The sequence below is a fragment of the Mytilus trossulus genome, chromosome 2 (genome assembly GCF_036588685.1).
Source record: "Mytilus trossulus isolate FHL-02 chromosome 2, PNRI_Mtr1.1.1.hap1, whole genome shotgun sequence".
NCBI classification, from domain to species: Eukaryota; Metazoa; Mollusca; class Bivalvia; order Mytilida; family Mytilidae; genus Mytilus; species Mytilus trossulus.
Window position 1 is genome coordinate 75,461,577 of NC_086374.1, and position 20,660 is coordinate 75,482,236.

Sequence of the window (20,660 nt, forward strand, 5' to 3'; positions counted from 1 at the left end):
CCAAATTATATCCCAAAAAAATGAAGAGTGTTTTTTTAATTTCAATTTCAATTTGGTGTTGCAATACTTTTTTCCATGTGTATATATATATATATTTAGCTGATCTGTAACAATAATATCTTCATGCCTTATATATCATGTACTGTAGTACGCCGCTAGATTAAAACTGACGTGGAAAGGTAACACATGGCCAGCGAAAGCTCTTTTTTTGAGAGCCAAGGTGGTCGTGTGGTCTAGCGGGACGGCTGCAGTGCAGGCGATTTGGTGTCACGATATCACAGTAGCACGGGTTCGAATCCCGGCGAGGGAAGAACAAAAAATTTGCGAAAGCAAATTTACAGATCTAACATTGTTGGGTTGATGTTTAGACGAGTTGTATATACATTATGTACACAGCCATGTATCACCATCATTGATGGCGATCCGATGGATACATCTGTTGTAGGGTTGTCACTGACTTAGACGTACTTATATATCTATGTTGTATGCATATATGTCTTATTTTAGAACACGTATATTGATGTTTTTAATATATATTCGTTTTAAGAACAATTGTTCAACTGTATGAATTATGGCATGGTATTGGTTGCAAACATTTGATATGTTTCATTCAAATGGTATATAGAATGATTTACGGTCATCGTAGCGATTTTTTTACAATTCGAATTTCCTGTTTCATACACATTTCTCGGTAGTAATTTGTGATTTCCGTGTGAATCCTTTACAAATTTACATTATAGCGATGAATGCTTTAATTGTAATAGTATAGAAACACTTTAACTGACATTCAGATACTGACCTAATTTTTCATCCGCTATCTTGGGACGACCGTGAATCGAATTACGGTCATCGGCTTTACCTCAGTGAACATAGAGAAATATTCATGGGAAGAAGAGCCCGTTTAATCCATCAGAAGCAATCGCCAATAGTGAAATATTTCTTAAGAGACCAATGGTATATTTGGACATTCGTGATACTTATTTTTCTGCGTAGTGTTTATTGGACTGGTGCTAGTGTTTGAATTTCCATCGTTGTGTTTTGTTATGGTAATGTCTGTTTTTTTTCTTCCTTCTTATGATTTTTCATTGTCTCGTTTGTATCTGCAGACCTTTTTTTGCAGATCTTTAGAAATTTTGCTAATAAAAGCTTGAACATGAAAATTTATGTCAAAGCATTATTTAAAAGAACCTGAATTTCTGTCTATGATTCATTTAAAATGTTTTAGCATGGTACTAGGTCAATATAAAAATTATTAGTTGCTTTACCAAAATAAAAAGAGAAATAAAAACAAATGAAAGAGAAAGGAACTTAATTCTAACATGCTCCAGGCCATTTGAGTATTTGAACCGTACAGTTCGGATAATGTATTTTGACACTGTGATTGAGTTTTACAAAAGAGGTGTAAAGATATACCAGAGGGACGATTTTCGTTCCGTATCGTTAGTGCCCCCTCTAGACGATGATGTTCCATGATCCCTTATATTCGTAACTCATTTGATATGCCCATGTCTGTATTGACGTTTTGAAAAGATACAAACAAGACAATCAAAAAGCATACGAAGGGAAAAAAAAAGACATTACCACATCAAAACAAAACGATGGAAAGACAGACAACAGTCTAATAAACACTATGCAGAAAACTAAAGACTGAGTAAAACGAATGTCCGCATATATCACTGGTCACTTAATTTTCTGTATTATTTTTTGTGGAAAATGGTTTTATTTCAAATTGTTAACTTATAGCGTAGAAGACTTAACATGATCTGATGTTTTATTTTGGCTATATCTTATGTATAGATCAGATCATATAGCGGCGAAGATTTACCAATCTGCCAGTTTACGCTTCATTCCAATGGTATATGACTCTTCAACCGATTTAAACTGAGGTAACACCACTGGTATCAGTAATTGGCTTGGGAATATCCCAAAACTGTACGTACAACGTCCGTTTTAAACTGCGTATCCTTCCAGAGCACATGTTTCGCCATTTCATTTTACTAACCTGGTTCGTGTTGCTTACGGTTATGTTGTGATCCGTTGTTTTTCTTTTCGTCTCTTTTGTTTGCCATGTCTTTTTGTGTGTGTCTTTTTTTCTTCTATTATAAGTTTGTTTTTATAACAAACTTTGTATTTTCATTCTCTAAATATTGACCCATGAATTTTATATGTTGTAGTGATACGTTGGACTTAAAAAAAACATATAAAAACAATCCAGAATATACCAATCACAAACGTTGTTGCAAATTTGACTTTGTGACGTCAAACAATTTACCAAAACGCAATTCTGGTGTAATAAAATTGGTACCGATGATTTTATTACTACCACTGGGTCGATGCCTCTGCTGGTGGACTATTAGTCCCCGAGGGTATCACCAGCCCAGTAGCCAGTACTTCGGAACTGGCATGAAAATACGGATTTTTTGTGTTATTAAAATTTGCTGTTACAAAATGTTAGAAATTATTATAAATTAAGGAATGTATCTCCCTCATGCAAAGCTCTGATTCCTTTCACGAATTTGGCTATACTTTTTGGACCTTTTGGATTATAGCTCTTCATCTTTTATATATGCTTTGGATTTCAAATATTTTGGCCACGAGCATCACTGAAGAGACATGTATTGTCGAAATGCGCATCTGGTGCAACAAAATTGGTACCGTTGATTTTATTACTACCACTGGGTCGAAGCCTCTGCTGGTGGACTATAAGTCCCCGAGGGTATCACCAGCCCAGTAGCCAGTACTTCGGTACTGGCATGAAAATACGGATTTTTTGTGTTATTAAAATTTGCTGTTACAAAATATTAGAAATTATTATAAATTAAGGAATGTATCTCCCTCATGCAAAGCTCTGATTCCTTTCACGAATTTGGCTATACTTTTTGGACCTTTTGGATTATAGCTCTTCATCTTTTATATATGCTTTGGATTTCAAATATTTTGGCCACGAGCATCACTGAAGAGACATGTATTGTCGAAATGCGCATTTGGTGCAACAAAATTGGTACCGTTGATTTTATTACTACCACTGGGTCGATGCCTCTGCTGGTGGACTATTAGTCCCCGAGGGTATCACCAGCCCAGTAGCCAGTACTTCGGTACTGGCATGAAAATACGGATTTTTTCTGTATTAAAATTTGCTGTTACAAAATATTAGAAATTATTATAAATTAAGGAATGTATCTCCCTCATGCAAAGCTCTGATTCCTTTCACGAATTTGGCTATACTTTTTGGACCTTTTGGATTATAGCTCTTCATCTTTTATATATGCTTTGGATTTTAAATATTTTGGCCACGAGCATCACTGAAGAGACATGTATTGTCGAAATGCGCATCTGGTGCAACAAAATTGGTACCGTTGATTTTATTGCATATACATAAACAAAAATATATATATATATACACCTGAATAAAAAATATTGCATTAAATTGGCAAACTATACCAATTGAATAAAACAAAAAACATTTAAATGACAAATTATATTATATAGCATAAAAAAATATTGCATTTGAATGACAACTTATACCATTTTAATCAAATTTACTGCATAAAAATGAAAAAATATACAATTTTAATAAAAAATAATGCATGTAAATGAAAAATATCACTTTTTTTTGCAACCGATGCCATGCCATAGTGAACATATAATTTTGTATGAAATTTACAACGATTGACACACGATAGTTTTGGCGAGAATATAACTATTAAAATTCTGAATGTCCGATTCTTAGGTACTTTAACATCTGGTATTCTTCTCTAAACTATTGCGGAATCCAAAACGTGATATTACATCAACTAAGCTTCAAACTAGTGTATGGTGTCTTATTTGTCACTCTACTCGGTCCTGCCTTTTTTTTTACTTTATCCTGACTTTTTTTTAGCATAAATTGTCATCCTGACATATTTTTTTTTGCCAGTTGCTCATCCAGCCTTTAATTTATTCAAGACTCCTGGCCTGCTTTTTATTCAAATTTCATCCTAGCTCCCATATTCCCCTTTTCCCCCTCAAATAAAAATCAAATTGAAGCTCTCTGAACGCAGATAAAATGTTATAATGTAATCGAACAACTCCAAAGATCTTCTGAGAATACAAATAAAATTAATCCTATTTATGTATGTATGATTTGTGGTCTTTATATTAAATACTTTATATATAGTTACCTGTAAAATACTAATAAAAGTTTACATAAAGCATCTTAGATTATTATGATGATTCTGGAATTATAATACAAGCCAAAAGGAAAGTTTTAAGCATCTATGATTGTTCCAGACTGATGTTTTCGGCTTAGAATTTGCTAAAATTAACGTTTTGGCTAATCTCTTTCACCTTCATGTTTGTATTTTTTGTATTCTATTTTAGGGTGATGCTGGTTTTAAAGATCAAATTGATTTGTTTTTCACATTGTCAAAATATCTTGTCGATGAAATAAAGAAGAGACCACGTTTCCAGCTTGTTTTGGAAGAGGTAAGACAATAATCGCGATTGTGTACACATTATTTAATAAGTAACATGGAAAAAATGGTATATAAGTATGGAACGCCATAGCTGTCTTCTGTTGTTCATATTTAGTATATGCTGTGCTCATTTAATTATTTTCAGCGGTTTTTCTCGATTATGAGTGCCCTTTTCATTATGTTCAGTAGTATAACAATTATGTTGAGCAGTAACATCATAATGATCAGTAGAATAATCATTATATTGTGCAGATCTGGTATTATATTCAGCACTTTAATCAATATACTTAGCAGTTTTGGCTTTATGTTCAGTAGGTAATTATTCTATTGAGTAGATTAGTCTTTATATTCAGTACTTTTGAAAATATCTTCTGTCAACAAATTTGTATATTATGTAGATGTATCATTATGTTGACTACAGAAACCGAAATATTCAGTGGTCAAACACACTTTATAATCAGTAGTGTTATCATTATGTTGAGTGAAATAAATATTATGTTCTGTAGATTGATCATTATGTTCTGTAAAATATATATTATGTTCAGTACAAACAACTTTATGATCAGTGGTCAAAATGTGTTATGTTCGGTTCAAAAAATATTATACTAGGTGGTTAATCAATTATATTCAGTGCTTTTTTCATTATGTGGTGGTGGTAGACTTCCGGAAATAACCGAAAACAAACGGAGCCGGACAATTTTTTCGGGTTTATTTTCATACTGTCTGCTTTACAACGTGCTCTTGCAGAACTTAATCTGCGAACCTTTCAAAAGTTTAAAGATGAGAAGATAGAGGATGACACTTTTCAGCACCTTGCTGATTAATATTTGATCAGACAAGGTGTTAAAACTATTGGTGATAGAATAAGATTGAGGGAAGCGATGAGGAAGGCTCTGTGACTAAATGACACAGAAATTAACAACTATAGGTCATTATAATGCCCCCAATAATTAGAAAAGCCCCCTCGTAGTCAGCTATAAAGAGGGAGGAAAGATACCAGAGGGAGAGTCCCCGAAATGCTGTGTGGCAGACAGTGTTATTAATTAATTATTAGCTCCCTTGGTAAAACTCCAAATTTCATATTTAATGTATTTCATTGTTAAACAATTTATATGAAGCTTAATAAGTACATATTTGTTAATTGCATAGTTTTTGATATTTGAATTCATTGGTCAAAGATATATATTTATATTGTAAAGTTTAATATTTGCATCGTCGCAAAATCTTTGGTTACCTTCTTTGGATACATTCAGTGAGAAAGATATATTTTTTGGGGAAATTTGTTTGATTCGCCTCTCTAGTATAAAATGTAAAATAAAACGGATGTTATATATCTTAACCAGATGCTCCGCAGGGTGTAGCTTATACGACCGCAGAGGTTGAACCCTGAACGGTTGGGGCAAGTATGGACACAACATTCAAGCTGGATTCAGCTCTAAATTTGGATTGTGATTAAATAGTTGACACAGCATAGGTTTCTGACACAGAATGAATATGTTCTAATGAACTTAAAATTTTTGTTTTCTCTTAGAGCAATTCACCAGCTGTTGAATATTAATCCTCTCAAAATAATGTTTGAAGAAATTTTCTTTCTATTTATGAAATTTCAAATGAGAAAAATTGAACCAAATTTTATTAATCACATCCCCCTTTCCCTTATTCCAAAACTAATCTCAATTAAAATTTCTAATGGAGTTTGCAACAATAACTACTCATTTAAATACATCATAAAATATTAAGATGTAACCAGATGCTCCGCAGGGCGTAGCTTTATACGACCGCAGAGGTTGAACCCTGAATGGTTGGGGCAAGTATGGACACAACATTCCAGCTGGATTCAGCTCTAAATTTGGATTGTGATTAAATAGTTGACACAGCATAGGTTTCTGACACAGAATGAATGTGTTCTAATGAACTTAAAATTTTGGTTTTCTCTTACAGCAATTCACTATGCTGTTGAATATTAATCCTCTCAAAAAAATGTTTGAAGAAATTTTCTTTTTATTTATGAAATTTCAAATGAGAAAATTGAACCCAATTTTTTTAATCACATCCCCCTTTCCCTTATTCCAAAACTAATCTCAATTAAAATTTCTAATGGAGTTTGCAACAATAACTACTCATTTAAATACATCATAAAATATTAAGATGTAAAAAAAACTGCTTGTTATCCCTGAATGGTAAAGATTATTTTAATTTATCAGTTGGTAGTAAAAAGTGAATATACATTGTATATTGTATATAACAAAGATTTAAGTTGATTCTGGACAAAGAAAGATAACTCCAATTAAAAAAAAATTGCTATTTCACAATATTGTGTAATTAGATATTTCTTGCTTACTATTCTGGACAAAGAAAGATAACTCTAATTGAAAAAAAATTGCTATTTCACAATATTGTGTAATTAGATATTTCTTGCCATTGCGCAATACTGTGCAATTGAAAAGACTTGCTATTGTACAATACTTAATATAATAATTTTAGATCCTGATTTGGACCAACTTGAAAACTGGGCCCATAATCAAAAATCTAAGTACATGTTTGGATTCAGCATATCAAAGAACCCCAAGATTTCAATCTTTGTTAAAATTAAACTAAGTTTAATTTTGGACCCTTTGGACTTTAATGTAGACCAATTTGAAAACAAGACCAAAAATGAAGAATCTACATACACAGTTAGATCTGGCATATCAAAGAACCCCATTTATTCATTTTTTGATGAAATCAAACAAAGTTTTATTTTGGACCCCGATTTGGACCAACTTGAAAACTGGGTCAATAATCAAGAATCTAAGTACATTTTTAGATTCAGCATATCAAAGAACCCAACCTATTCATTTTTTGTCAAAATCAAAGTAAGTTTAATTTTGGACCCTTTTGACCTTAATGTAGACCAATTTGAAAACGGGACCAAAAGTTAAGAATCTACATACACAGTTAAATTCGGCATATCAAAGAACCCAAATTATTCAATTTGATGAAATCAAACAAAGTTTAATTTTGGACCCTTTGGGCCCCTTATTCCTAAACTGTTGGGACCAAAACTCCAAAAAATCGATACCAACCTTCCTTTTATGGTCATAAACCTTGTGTTTAAATTTCATAGATTTCTATTTACTTATACTAACGTTATGGTGCGAAAAACCAAGAAAAATGCTTTTTTGGGTCCCTTTTTGGCCCCTAATTCCTAAACTGTTTGGACCTAAACTCCCAAAATCAATACCAACCTTCCTTTTGTGGTCATAAACATTGTGTTTAAATTTCATTGATTTCTATCCACTTAAACTAAAGTTATTGTGCGAAAACCAAGAATAATGCTTATTTGGGCCCTTTTTTGGCCCCTTATTCCTCAAATATTGAAACCAATACTCCCAAAATCAATCCCAACCTTTCTTTTGTCGTCATAAACCTTGTGTCTAAATATCATAGATTTCTATTAACTTAAACTACAGTTATAGTGCGAAAACCAAGAAAATGCTAATTTGGGCCCTTTTTGGACCCTAATTCCTAAAATGTTGGGACCAAAACTCCCAAAATCAATACCAACCTTTCTTTTGTGGTCATAAACCTTGTGTTAAAATTTCATAGATTTCTATTTACTTTTACTAAAGTTAGAGTGCGAAAACTAAAAGTATTCGGACGACGACGATGACGACGACGACGCAGACGACGACGCCAACGTGATAGCAATATACGACGAAAATTTTTTCAAATTTTGCGGTCGTATAAAAACGGAACGTTATATTTATTAAAAACTGTAAAATCTTATGTATAGCGATCCTCGGATCTTCTTTGTTCTTGGCAGTATCAGAAGTTAAACACTATAGATGACTTTGGGAAATAATTCTCAAACCAAGGTTCAAGTAATTGAAGGGGCATGTTTGGACAACTTATGTGCCAGGGAATATTCAAATTTAACCAAGGGTAAAAATGTTCGATTTACTTGCAGAGTGTCAGATATATTTGTATTGGGGTTGAATTAAGATATAGAAATTTAACAATGACAGATGATATGCACCTTGAAAGTTAAATATCCTATGATAATTTTTTTTTATAGAAAACCGTATAATACATGTACTTCCGTCCCATCTTTCCTTCCTACATTCCTTGCGACAGTATTTTTAAATAGATTTCCACAACTCGACGTAATTTTTGATAAAATGACATCACAAAACGAACAGAACCAAAATCAACCAACAATATAAAAAAACGAATAAAACTTGCAAAATATTCGAAGTCAAACACCCTCTTCGACGCCGCATTTTAAGTGTAACGCCGAATCTGATGTCAGCAGATGTAACCAAAGAAAATAAACAAAATAACAATTATGCATAAATAACAACATACTACTAGCAGTTAACTGACATGCCAGCTCCAGACTTCAATTAAACTGATTGAAAGATTATGATTTCATCATATGAATATCAGGCACAATCCTTCCCGTTAGGGGTTTAGTATCATACCATCATAACATATATGAGAAGAACATAAGCCGTGTCATGCCAACAACTGGTTTTCGAATAAATATGTTTAGTTCCGATGCAAAGACCCTGCAAGTGTATCAATATTAACGCAAAAATATGCAATCTTTAATGACCTGACAACAGTATCGTTACTATATTCCTTCTTAATAAGTCTATTTAAAGGTTTTGTTAGTTTCTGCGGTGAATGCTGAATTTTTTGTGCTTTATAAAGAATATTTCCATAAACAATTGGATGTGAAATACGTAAACGTAAAAGAAGTCTGCATGTTGAGCTATATTTACGACTCGTACAAGTTGAGATATATAAACACCTTAAGATGGTGATAAGAATTGTCTTTTGTTTTTGACTATGCGGTATGGGCTTTGCTTATTGTTGAAGGCCGTACGGTGAACTATAGTTGTAAATTTCTGTGTCATTTTGGTCTTTTGTGGATAGTTGTCTTATTGGCAATCATACCACATCTTCTTTATAATATTGGCTTGCAGTGTCAGTCCACATTTAAGTCTTCCATCAACTGGAGTTTATATCTATTTTGTCTATCTTCCACCTAACTTTCCACGGCCGGTATATTATTAAACTAAGAAGGGATTTATATAATAAACCATATAATTTTCTCATTGAAGGTATCCAAAGAAGGTAAGCGAAGATTTTGCGACGATGCAAATATTAAATTTTACAATATAAATAAATATCTTTAACCAATGAATTCAAATATCAAAAACTTTGCAATTAACAAATATATACTTATTAAGCTTCATATAAATTGTTTAACAATGAAATACATTTAATATGAAATTTGGAGTTTTACCAAGGGAGCTAATAATTAATTAATAACACTGTCTGCCACACAGCATTTCGGGGACTCTCCCTCTGGTATCTTTCCTCCCTCTTTTATAGCTGATTACGAGGGGGCTTTTCTAATTATTCGGGGCATTATAATGACCTATAGTTGTTAATTTCTGTGTCAATTAGTCACAGAGCCTTCCTCATCGCTTCCCTCAATCTTATTCTATCACCAATAGTTTTAACACCTAGTCTGATCAAATATTAATCAGCAAGGTGCTGAAAAGTGTCATCCTCTATCCTCTCATCTTTAAACTTTTGAAAGGTTCGCAGATTAAGTTCTGCAAGAGTACGTTGTAAAGCAGACAGTATGAAAATAAACCCGAAAAAATTGTCCGGCTTCGTTTGTTTTCGGTTATTTCCGGAAGTCTACCACCACCACATAATGAAAAAAGCACTGAATATAATTGATTAACCACCTAGTATAATATTTTTTGAACCGAACATAAAACATTTTGACCACTGATCATAAAGTTGTTTGTACTGAACATAATATATATTTTACAGAACATAATGATCAATCTACAGAACATAATATTTATTTCACTCAACATAATGATAACACTACTGATTATAAAGTGTGTTTGACCACTGAATATTTCGGTTTCTGTAGTCAACATAATGATACATCTACATAATATACAAATTTGTTGACAGAAGATATTTTCAAAAGTACTGAAAATAAAGACAAATCTACTCAATAGAATAATTACCTACTGAACATAAAGCCAAAACTGCTAAGTATATTGATTAAAGTGCTGAATATAATACCAGATCTGCACAATATAATGATTATTCTACTGATCATTATGATGTTACTGCTCAACATAATTGTTATACTACTGAACATAATGAAAATGGCACTCATAATCGAGAAAAAACCGCTGAAAATAATTAAATGAGCACAGCATATGCTTAATATGAACAACGGAAGACAGCTATGGCGTTCCATATATAAGTCACACGGAAAAGTAAATCATTTGTAATATGACGTGCTTCTTTCGCTTTGTATACAACACCGTGTGAAAATTCTCGATATATCTATACTTAGCGCAGACTCAGAAATATACTTAAGAATTAAATGCTTCTTTTTGTAACTTCATTAGGGTGTAAAAGCGTTGACCGAAGTACATTTTTAATGAAGCGCAGAATCGCTTCATACTTAAAATGTGCGCACGGTCAACACTTTTACAACCCTATGAAGTTACAAAAAGAAGCATTCAATACTTATATTTACATGTTTTTAGCAATGATCATGAAAACACGAATTTCATTATTGTTTTATTTAATTCACCTGTGCACTTTATTGTGGGACCACGTGTTATCGTGAATGAAAAGTGTTATGGAGTAATGCAATTTGCTTACGGAATAACACGACACGACAAAATTGACATGTATTTTTATTGTATTTCAGTAAATTTGTAAAGGAAGAAAGGTTGCAACTTTTATGAAAAAATTTAACACAATTTTTGTTCAAGTAATACTAAGACCCCGTTTACACTGACAAAAAGATCTTTACTAGATCTGTTTAAGATCGATATTTGGTCCAGTGTAAACGGGTAAGATCGATCTTCAATCGAACTTAAAAAGTCTACATCTAGAGGTGGTTTAAAAAAGATCGATCTTATTTGAATCGATTTTTTATTTGTGTAAACGCTAAGATCGATCGCGATCGATCTTTTTTCATATGTTTGTTATAATTAGATAGGAAAGTAAGGGTCAGACCAGTTCTTTTTATGGTGTAGTGTAAATGCATTTATGTATTTAAATCAAAGTTTTGTCCTATGGTCCACCCAATTTCATTACATGAACAGTATAAGCCTAAGTTAAAAAAAGAAATCAGACTTTTCTGTAAATTGGAATTAAAATGTTTTCCACATTTTAATTATTATTGCACTTTTTGGTAAGATGCAAACAAAGTTGCTAATGATGATAGAATTATCGATCTTCCAAAAAGGCAGCACGAATTATCTAAAACAAGCGTAATAATATGACATCGGCAGATATACTTTAGGAGAGCTACCATTGATGCCCATTTCATATGATTTTGTATAAGAACAACAGTGTAAAATCTTGATGAACTTCACCAAATGAATCCGGAATAGCTCAATATATTTATATATATGCACCATGTAAGTTTTAGAACACCTAGACAGAAATCTTGTTATATGCTTATTATTAAAAAAAATTGAATACTAGAAACGATACTTGTTGATATCTGGAAGTATTTGATGGATCAAATTTGTCTACAAACTTTAAAAAACGAAACACAATTGAATATTTAACATGTATTGATTTTTTTTTTAATTGGTTTAATTGTACTTTCAGTATAATAGTGTAATATTGTATTGGTATTTTTATTAGTTGATTTTATTTCGATTAAGGACATCGTGACTATCCTAAGACACCTATTCAAATATCCTAAAATTAGGAAAAAAATTAGGACAAATCGTATTTTAGGAAACTTTTGTTAACTGAATTAGGACTAAGGCGTGTCCTAAGACCACCATAAGACAACTTCGTCGACAAGACCCCTGGGGCCGTGTCGACAAAGCTGTCCTAGGACTAGGACATGTCTTAGGATGGTCTTGGGACACGCCTTAGTCCTAAGTCAGGTTAACGAAAGTCTCCTAAAATAAGATATGTCCTAAATTTGGTTCTAAAGATAGGAGATACAAATAGGTGTCTTAGGATAGTCCTTAAGGTTACAATGTCCTAAAACTAAATAAAAACAAGAAATATAGCACAAACTTAATACTAGAAATACTAAAACAATATTAAACTATCATACTGTTATTAGATTTGAATTAATACATCATGTTTTTCAATATTTGTTAAATATTCAATTGTATTACATTAAATTATTTCGTGCTGTTTATTTTGAAGCCTAAAAATACTATCATTATAAGCAACCTTTTTTTCGACTAACCAAAACGGTGCAATATTAATTTAAATATGGGAAAAAGTTGACTTTTTTTAACTAATCTCGCTTTGATACATGTAATGAAACCGAGTGGAGCTAAGTACAAAACTAGTTTATGTACTAAAATTGATGCATGAATATCGCAATTAACAACAGTCAGGACTCTTCTTCGTCAAAATTATCTCCCCATTACGCCAGTTAATTTTCACAATCGTAGAAATGGAAGCCATTGTAGGGATGACGCGCTACCAAGTTTGCTCTTTGACACCGATAAATTTATCCACATTGCACCATTACGATCCTTATATGTCAGTTGTATTTTAAAAGACAAATTTACCAACTAGCTAACGAGCATCAGTTAATAATCTTGTCTGCATTGATTCAACTTAAAACCATTGTCTGATCGGTTGTCAGGTGGAATTTTCGAAAGTTCATAAACATTTAAAAAAAAATCTAATTAAATATTTCGTGGAAGGGCAGACTAGATTTTTTGAGTGTATGAAGACTATAAACCCTAGTTATCACACACATAAAATTATAATTTTTCGAAGATATGCATTGTAATCATCCAACTTGAAAGACTGTCGTCAAGTACTTTCAGTAAAAAAAAAAAGCTATTCGGACACACCTTCTCTGTTTTTGTGACTCATTAGATAGGTATTTCACTTGACCCATATATTTCATCTTTTTAGTACTGTGATTTTTTTTGTGTTATAAAGTCAATCTGTGGCTTTAATATATAAAAATGTTAGATTCTGAAGCGAGACGATGTATGAAATATTTTTACTTTGTACGATATCAAGACAAAATACTCAACTCAAACACGCCCTAACATTAAAAGGTGCACTCGATTTTCTCTTTTCGAAACAATTGTTACTCATTTTTTGGAATTTTTCTTCAGTCACATAATGGAAGGGCAGACTAAAAAATTACTGAACTAATAGATTGATGTTTTCCGTCCGTGGTACTTTTTCAAAGAAATCCGAGGATATGCATTTTCTTCATTTAACTTGAAAAAAGTAAAATCACAAAAATACTAAACTCAGAGGAAAATCAATTCGGAAAGTCAATAATCACATGGCAAAATCAAATAACAAAACGCATTAAAAACGAATGGAAAAGTACTGTCATATTCCTGACTTGGTACAGGCATTTTCAAATGTAGAAAATGGAATTCATACCAATGTCGTCGACTTGATATCTAGTTGTTCTGCTTAACTATGTACTAGATGAATTGAAAACTTATGCAAATGGTGTTTTTAAAATAAAACACCTCGTTATTGAGAAAAAAAATGCAATTTTGTTTGTTTCTATTAACTTTTAAAAATTTTGTCACTATAGTAAACAATTCAGTAAACATTTATCGCCTTCTCTAACAAAGAGCTTCGATTCTTTTGTTCTATTTCAACCTGGTTTCCGACTGACAAAGTTTTGTGACTTTACTTTTGTTTTCGTATTAAATTCATCTATATCTTTTATCATATTTAATAATGTATTTATTAGTATTACGTTAAAACTTTAACTTTTATTTTGCGTTAATTGTTTCCATTTAATAAAATACCATCTATGACATAGAAATCTCTAAATATTTTTTCAATTAAATAAATGTGTAAGGATGGTCCTAGGACCATCGTAGTTAGGACTGTCCTAAGACAGCTTTGTTTTACATCCTAAGACATGTCTCAGTCACGTCCTAAGACCATCCTAAATAATGTCCTAGGATACTTTCATTGACACGGCCCCTGGTTTTTTAAAGTATTTTTTGACTAAGAACAGAATAGTTTTCATAATTAATTAGTACACTTTGAAACACATATATGTAGTCAACACACATTATTCAGTATTCTCTCTTGAATTATAATTATGATTTTCCACTCAGAAGGCAATAGTAAAATACTTTCATGTAGTTGAGACTTAGAGACACAAGTGGATAGCCAGGATAGATTTTACAACGAAAAGCAATGTAGACGATCGAAATTTAAACTTCAAAATGACACTCGACTAATGAAATGATCTTAGAATTTATCTTTTAAAAGAAAAGAAGATCTTATTTATTATATTTTTTTTTAACTATTTGATGCATAAGATTTACATCAGTAATGCTCAATGCCAAAAATATTAAGAGAATATTCAAAAATTCCAAAGGTGTTTATAATTAAGCGCTATTCATAAAAAACTCTTTTTTTTTCTCTGTCTTTTATAGAGCATGCATAGAATGTATGCCATCGTTTATTCATAAAGCATACAATGACCTAATAACACATTATGCCAACATAAGACATGAAGCAATGATCACATTTCTGAAACTTTGTGATCACTGTGCTCTAAAGAAGAAAAAACTAAAGCCGGTTAGTGTCAGGGTGGAGTTTTTATTTGAAGTCGTTATAACGACTTAGCTAATCTAACTCGTTATAACGAATTAGCCAACTCGTTTAAACAACTTACCTATATTGTTTAATCGTCTTAGCTTACTCGTTTAAACGCCTTAGCTAACTTGTTTAAACAACTTAGCTAACTCGTTAAAACGACATAGCTCACTTGTTTAAACGACTTAGCTTCCTCGTTTAAACAACTTAGCTAACTTTTGATAACGAATTAGATTAGTTTAGTCAATGGGTCATTATAAAAAAAACCATGCAAAACTATGTTATTTGCTCTTTTTCAGTCACAGACATGAAAATATCTCAAAATAACACTTGTATATGTTAGATATGAACGTTTTGTGATACACTATATACAGTTTACAGTATGAAACGTTATAAAAACATCCTTAATGTTTTCGTAAACCCTTGGATATAGCCACAATTAACTGTTATTTTTTTATTATAAATCCTTTCAGATCTGAAATAGGACTATTATTTATATTTGTTATTAGTATTTATCACTATTTATTGCATTTTGAAACGATTTGTGAGGTTTATGTTGGTTATTATAAAAAAAAAATCACCAAAAGGAAGACAGTCTCATTTTTGAAGTCAAAGGTGTAATCAAAAGACAGAGTAGTTATCTTTCAAGATTTCAGCATTTACAATAGTTTCTCCCATGGCAATATTACCTGTAAACACAATCCTTTCCAGAAATGTACATAGTTATATACGCCATACAAAAAGATTCTTTGATTAATTTTGCTGTATCTTAAAATGTACTCGTATCCAACTGTTATACTGGTGAAACTTAATCTAAAATTGTATATAATTTTCATTTTGATTCCAAGAAAATTTGGCAATATATATAAATATGGCAAATAAACATAAGGCTGTGTAATGGGCCAAATTTTAATAATAAGGAAATGCAATTAATAATGCAATCAGTACAATGAAGGGTAGACAATCCCCGAATGCTTTATATTCCTTTAAAGTCAATTCAGAATGCAACTATAAAAGCTAAAACATATATGAATAATCACAAAAGATAGAAAAACAAAAATAATAATACATGTTAGTGTAGTATCCTATAATTGATATAATGCAAAAGTGATAAATATATAATCTATGCTTAACCACACCCATTCAATAATGCTACTGGGATGGGTGGGTGGGGAATGCAAAAATTGCGCCATGCGGCTGCTTATATCATTTATAACTGCGTATGCCGCTAACATCAATTATCTAATGGTTTAGTTAAATACCAGATTATAAACGTTGCAAATAATAATGGAGTAGGAAGTACCATTTTACATCAAAGTCGGTATTCACTGAATCCCTTATTTTGATTCCAAGTTTGGCAATATATATAAATATGGCAAATAAACATAAGGCTGTGTAATGGGCCAAATTTTAATAATAAGGAAATGCAATTAATAATGCAATCAGTACACTGAAGGGTAGACAATCCCCAGCCCAACAAAAAAAGGGGGAGTTGCCAAGTTAGCTAGGTCGGAAGGCTAGTACCAAAAGATTGCACCATGTCGAATTTCCTGCTGAGGTCCACTTCTGTGTACCGTAAATATGCATCACTTTCCAATATCCTTTATCATACTGTCCGACATCCCAATGCGCAAACACCAAGTGGCACCGCCCCGTCGAAAAGAGTGGCCTGTTATATGCTGTTTGATATCATTGCTAATTAAAATGCTATTAATGCGTGAAATAAACATCTGATATGATAAATTACACAATAAAGGTGCATCTTCCTTTGCACCATGTTTAAAATGAAAATGCAATAATTCCTTTATTGCTGAAGCTGGACACAACGGATGCCCCACTATAGAGGGTAACACAATATTCAATTTTCGTTCACGAAATTGTACTGTTTTCGTCCACTGAAGCTCAATAACGTAACCATTTCTATGATAGTGAACATCACAAATTTGGATATTTCTATGTTCTACAAATTTTCCTGAATGCAAAATATTTCCTGGACGTAATAATCCATAAAATCCCATTAAACAAGCTGACCAAATACAAATTTCTTTTTGCAATTCAATTCTAAATTAGCTTTTATTATTAAGAGTAATGGAGGTGTCATTAATTCTGCACCTTTCTGTGCATCACCTATAGAACGACGAACTCCATTTAAAACTTTCTGAATCTGCCAATTACCGGAGATTGGTTCCTCTAGTCCATTTGCTTTGTGTAAATGCTTAATAATATTCAAATAATTCACAATTGTACAAAATTTTAACGATTTCACATCCACTAAATACGCTATATATAAACACACATTATCTGCTGAAAAGGGCACTAAAGCCAAGTCTAATAATTCGCAAAAGGTATTAAAACAATTCAATTGAGTCCTGTATGTACGCTTTGTCCCTTCTGACCAACCACATGCTTTGTATTTCTGCACACTACTATACAGTCTTGCACGAAGCTCTTCCCCACCTGTAAAATACAAAGGCCGATGACATATGAGAACAAAGCTCCTTCAAAGTAAACGGTATAAAACCACACGAGTATATATTAATAGTTAAAACTCCACAACTTAGATAATTGTCCTTTTTCATGCAATCTTGAAACACAGTCTGCTAAAACATTAAATTTTCCAGGGAAGAAAAATTGCTTGAACAGTGAAATTAAAAGTCTCTTGTAACCAAAAAAGTTGTCGCAACAAATTCATAACATATGATGATTTGCATGTGCCTTTGTGTATTATAGAACGTGCTGTTATATTATCTGTAAATACCGTGACATGTTTGTCTCGTAGCTGTTCATGCCAATAAAAAAGGGCCAAAATAAGTGTAACTGTCTCTTTAATGTTGATATGAAAATCTGCAACTGCTGGCATGTCAATTTTCCAATTAATATAAAAGTAATCACTGTTAAAGAATGCACCTCCACCAAAATTGCATGCATCTGTTTGGATGTTGGTTATTGGTTTGTTGTTTATAAAATTCACTGTTCCATTAAATTCATGTATAAATTGAATCCACCAATTTAAGTCTTTTTGAAAATCATCTGACAAGATAGCTTTGTATTGGCTTCCTTTCAAAGAATGATTGAGGTCTAGCAAACGCCTAAGAAAAGTGCGACCCCCCTTTATAACCTGGCAACTCCAATTAAGCTTCCCAATAAGAGACTCTATTTGTTTTTACTAGCCCTATGTTTACCTTTAAAATCACATAACAAATTAAAAAATTCTGTTAACTTATCATCTGGTAAACTCAGTGTTAACTTACATGTATCTATCAAAATACCTAAAAATATTAAACGCTGCGAAGGTCCTTCAACTTTATTCCAATTTATGTAAAAACCTAATTTGCGCAATAGCGTTATCAAACAAGCTAGAGCAGCAGATCATCTATCATATGTAGACTCTATAATTGAAAAAATCATCTAAATATGCAATAACACAAAAATTATATTTTGATTTCATAATTCTTCACACAGCACTACTAAGTCTCTGAAAAATACTGGGGCTTTGAGCTGCTCCAAAAGGTAACTTAGTGTCATAGAAAAATGTATCCTGATTATCACCTTGAAATCTCCAGTGCAACCCAGTATAAGGGTAATTAGATGCATGCACTTTCACACTTCTATATGCATTTGACAAATCTACTTTTGCCATGAAATCGCCTTCTTTAATAATTTTACACGCATCTTTTAAGTCCATATATTTACATGATGTTTCACTGGCATAATAGTTTATACCGCCAACCTCTGGTAAACTTGCATCATGAATCAATCTTACTGAACCGTTAGGTTTTTGAATTGCACCAAGATCACTTACAATTTTGGAGTCTCTATCTCATTGCTTAAAATATAATTACCCAGTTTAAATAAATAAATTTAAACTAAACCCAGTTTAAATTCAGACCTTAATTTCAGGTCAACCTTATCAGAATTTTCTAACGCTGACTTGTAATTTTCACAAATAAAAGGTTCATTAAAATCACATACAAAATTAGAGTGAAACAAATTATTCATCAGATTAAAACCATTAGTTACACCATCAATAATAAAATTGTAATCAAAATCTGATGTTGGCAGTAATTCTGTCCATGTGTGTGGGTCTAACGACCCGTAGTTCCCTCGTTTTTTGAACCCTGCATATTAAATTCTGGTTGAGATGACTGCTGTGTGGAAACACTGTTTGATTGACGAAATTGAAATGAAGTTGAGTGCTGAGAAGCATTGTGATTTTTTGCATAACATATTGCACAGTGATGTGCCAATTTACAGTCCTTTCGATAACAATCACCGGTGTTAAAACGCCTACAAATAGTGCGACCATCAGGAAGAAAGGGTCCTTTCCCTTTTTTGTTGTAACTATTAAAACCTGAATTTTGATCCTTATAATTAGCATTGTTTGCACTACGTGATACATTCTGGATCTCTTGAATAGCTTTTGCTGTAACACTATCTGGTTTCTGAACAAGATGAAATTCCCTTAGATTAGATACAATGTATATAGTGTACCCCATTTGAATTTTTCAAGTGCCTGGCGGTCCCTGTACTCCATATCATAAAGTAAAACACTAGCCCAAACATTGTTAGCGGCTAACCGAAAAATAGATTGTATGTAACACAGGTAGTCTGGCAGTTCCCCGTGTAACAAATCCCCATTACGAAGCATGTCATTCATAATCTCAATACTAGCATAACCATATTGTTCAATTGATACCTGACCAAGTGTCAATTTATTTGTTAACCCATCCGTACGAATTTGGTTTCCATTGCCAATGTCAATTACGTGTCTGCTTTCTAAGAAGTCTAGGGGGTTTGGCCAAACAAAGTCTGTTATCTTACGAGCTTTCTTAGCTCTTACACCCGAATTTTGAAGTTGTAACTGATTTATATGTTCTTGGACTTGATCAACCACATCAGGAGATGGCGAGGGAATAGTACGTTTACTCATTGATTTTTCCAGTCTCAGACGTTCAATTTCATATTCAAGAGAATCATATTTTGACTGTAGGTCGTTTAACATTTTGGCCGCATAGCCTTTTCTGGACCATGCTCTTTTACCGTTGGCGACCCACCGCCGCTGGCGACTGAACCGGCCTCAATCAATGGGCTAGAAATTACCCTTTCTGCAATAGACGGGGCCTCCAACGATGCTATGATAGTATCTAGACGATTGCCTGCTGTTGTTCGACTGCTTTTTCTTGACGTTTTTGACGTTAAATTGTCTGAATGCAAAAATTGCGCCATGCGGCTGCTTATATCATTTATTTATAACTGCGTATGCCGCTTACATCATTTATCTAATGGTTTAGTTAAATACCAGAGTATAAACGTTGCAAATAAGAATGGGGTAGGAAGTACCATTTTACATCAAAGTCGGTATTCACTGAATCCCTTATATTGTACTAAAATATATAATTGCTGTCATCTTGAAATTTTGTATATTGTACTTATATGGAGAGGATTATCTTAAGTTGTTATAACTTGTATCCAATCCTATTGTATATTTAGACAATAAAATATGTTTAAACTAAACCTGTAAAGAAAACAAACATTTATGTTGAAAATTTAGTGAAAAAATCTTCAAATTAAGTAGAAACTATCGTAATT

General features: G+C 32.4%; 1 protein-coding gene across 3 annotated transcripts in view; it reads left to right on the forward strand.

The window, feature by feature from the left end:
- The window catches only part of LOC134708025 (glutamate decarboxylase 1-like), a 154,005-nt gene that overhangs the window by 93,844 nt on the left and 39,501 nt on the right, over positions 1 to 20,660 (forward strand). For all 3 annotated transcript variants that reach the window (XM_063568267.1, XM_063568266.1, XM_063568265.1), the window contains exon 12: positions 4,360 to 4,464. In XM_063568267.1, coding sequence (XP_063424337.1) covers positions 4,360 to 4,464 — 105 coding nt within the window. The remainder of the gene's footprint in view (positions 1 to 4,359; positions 4,465 to 20,660) is intronic.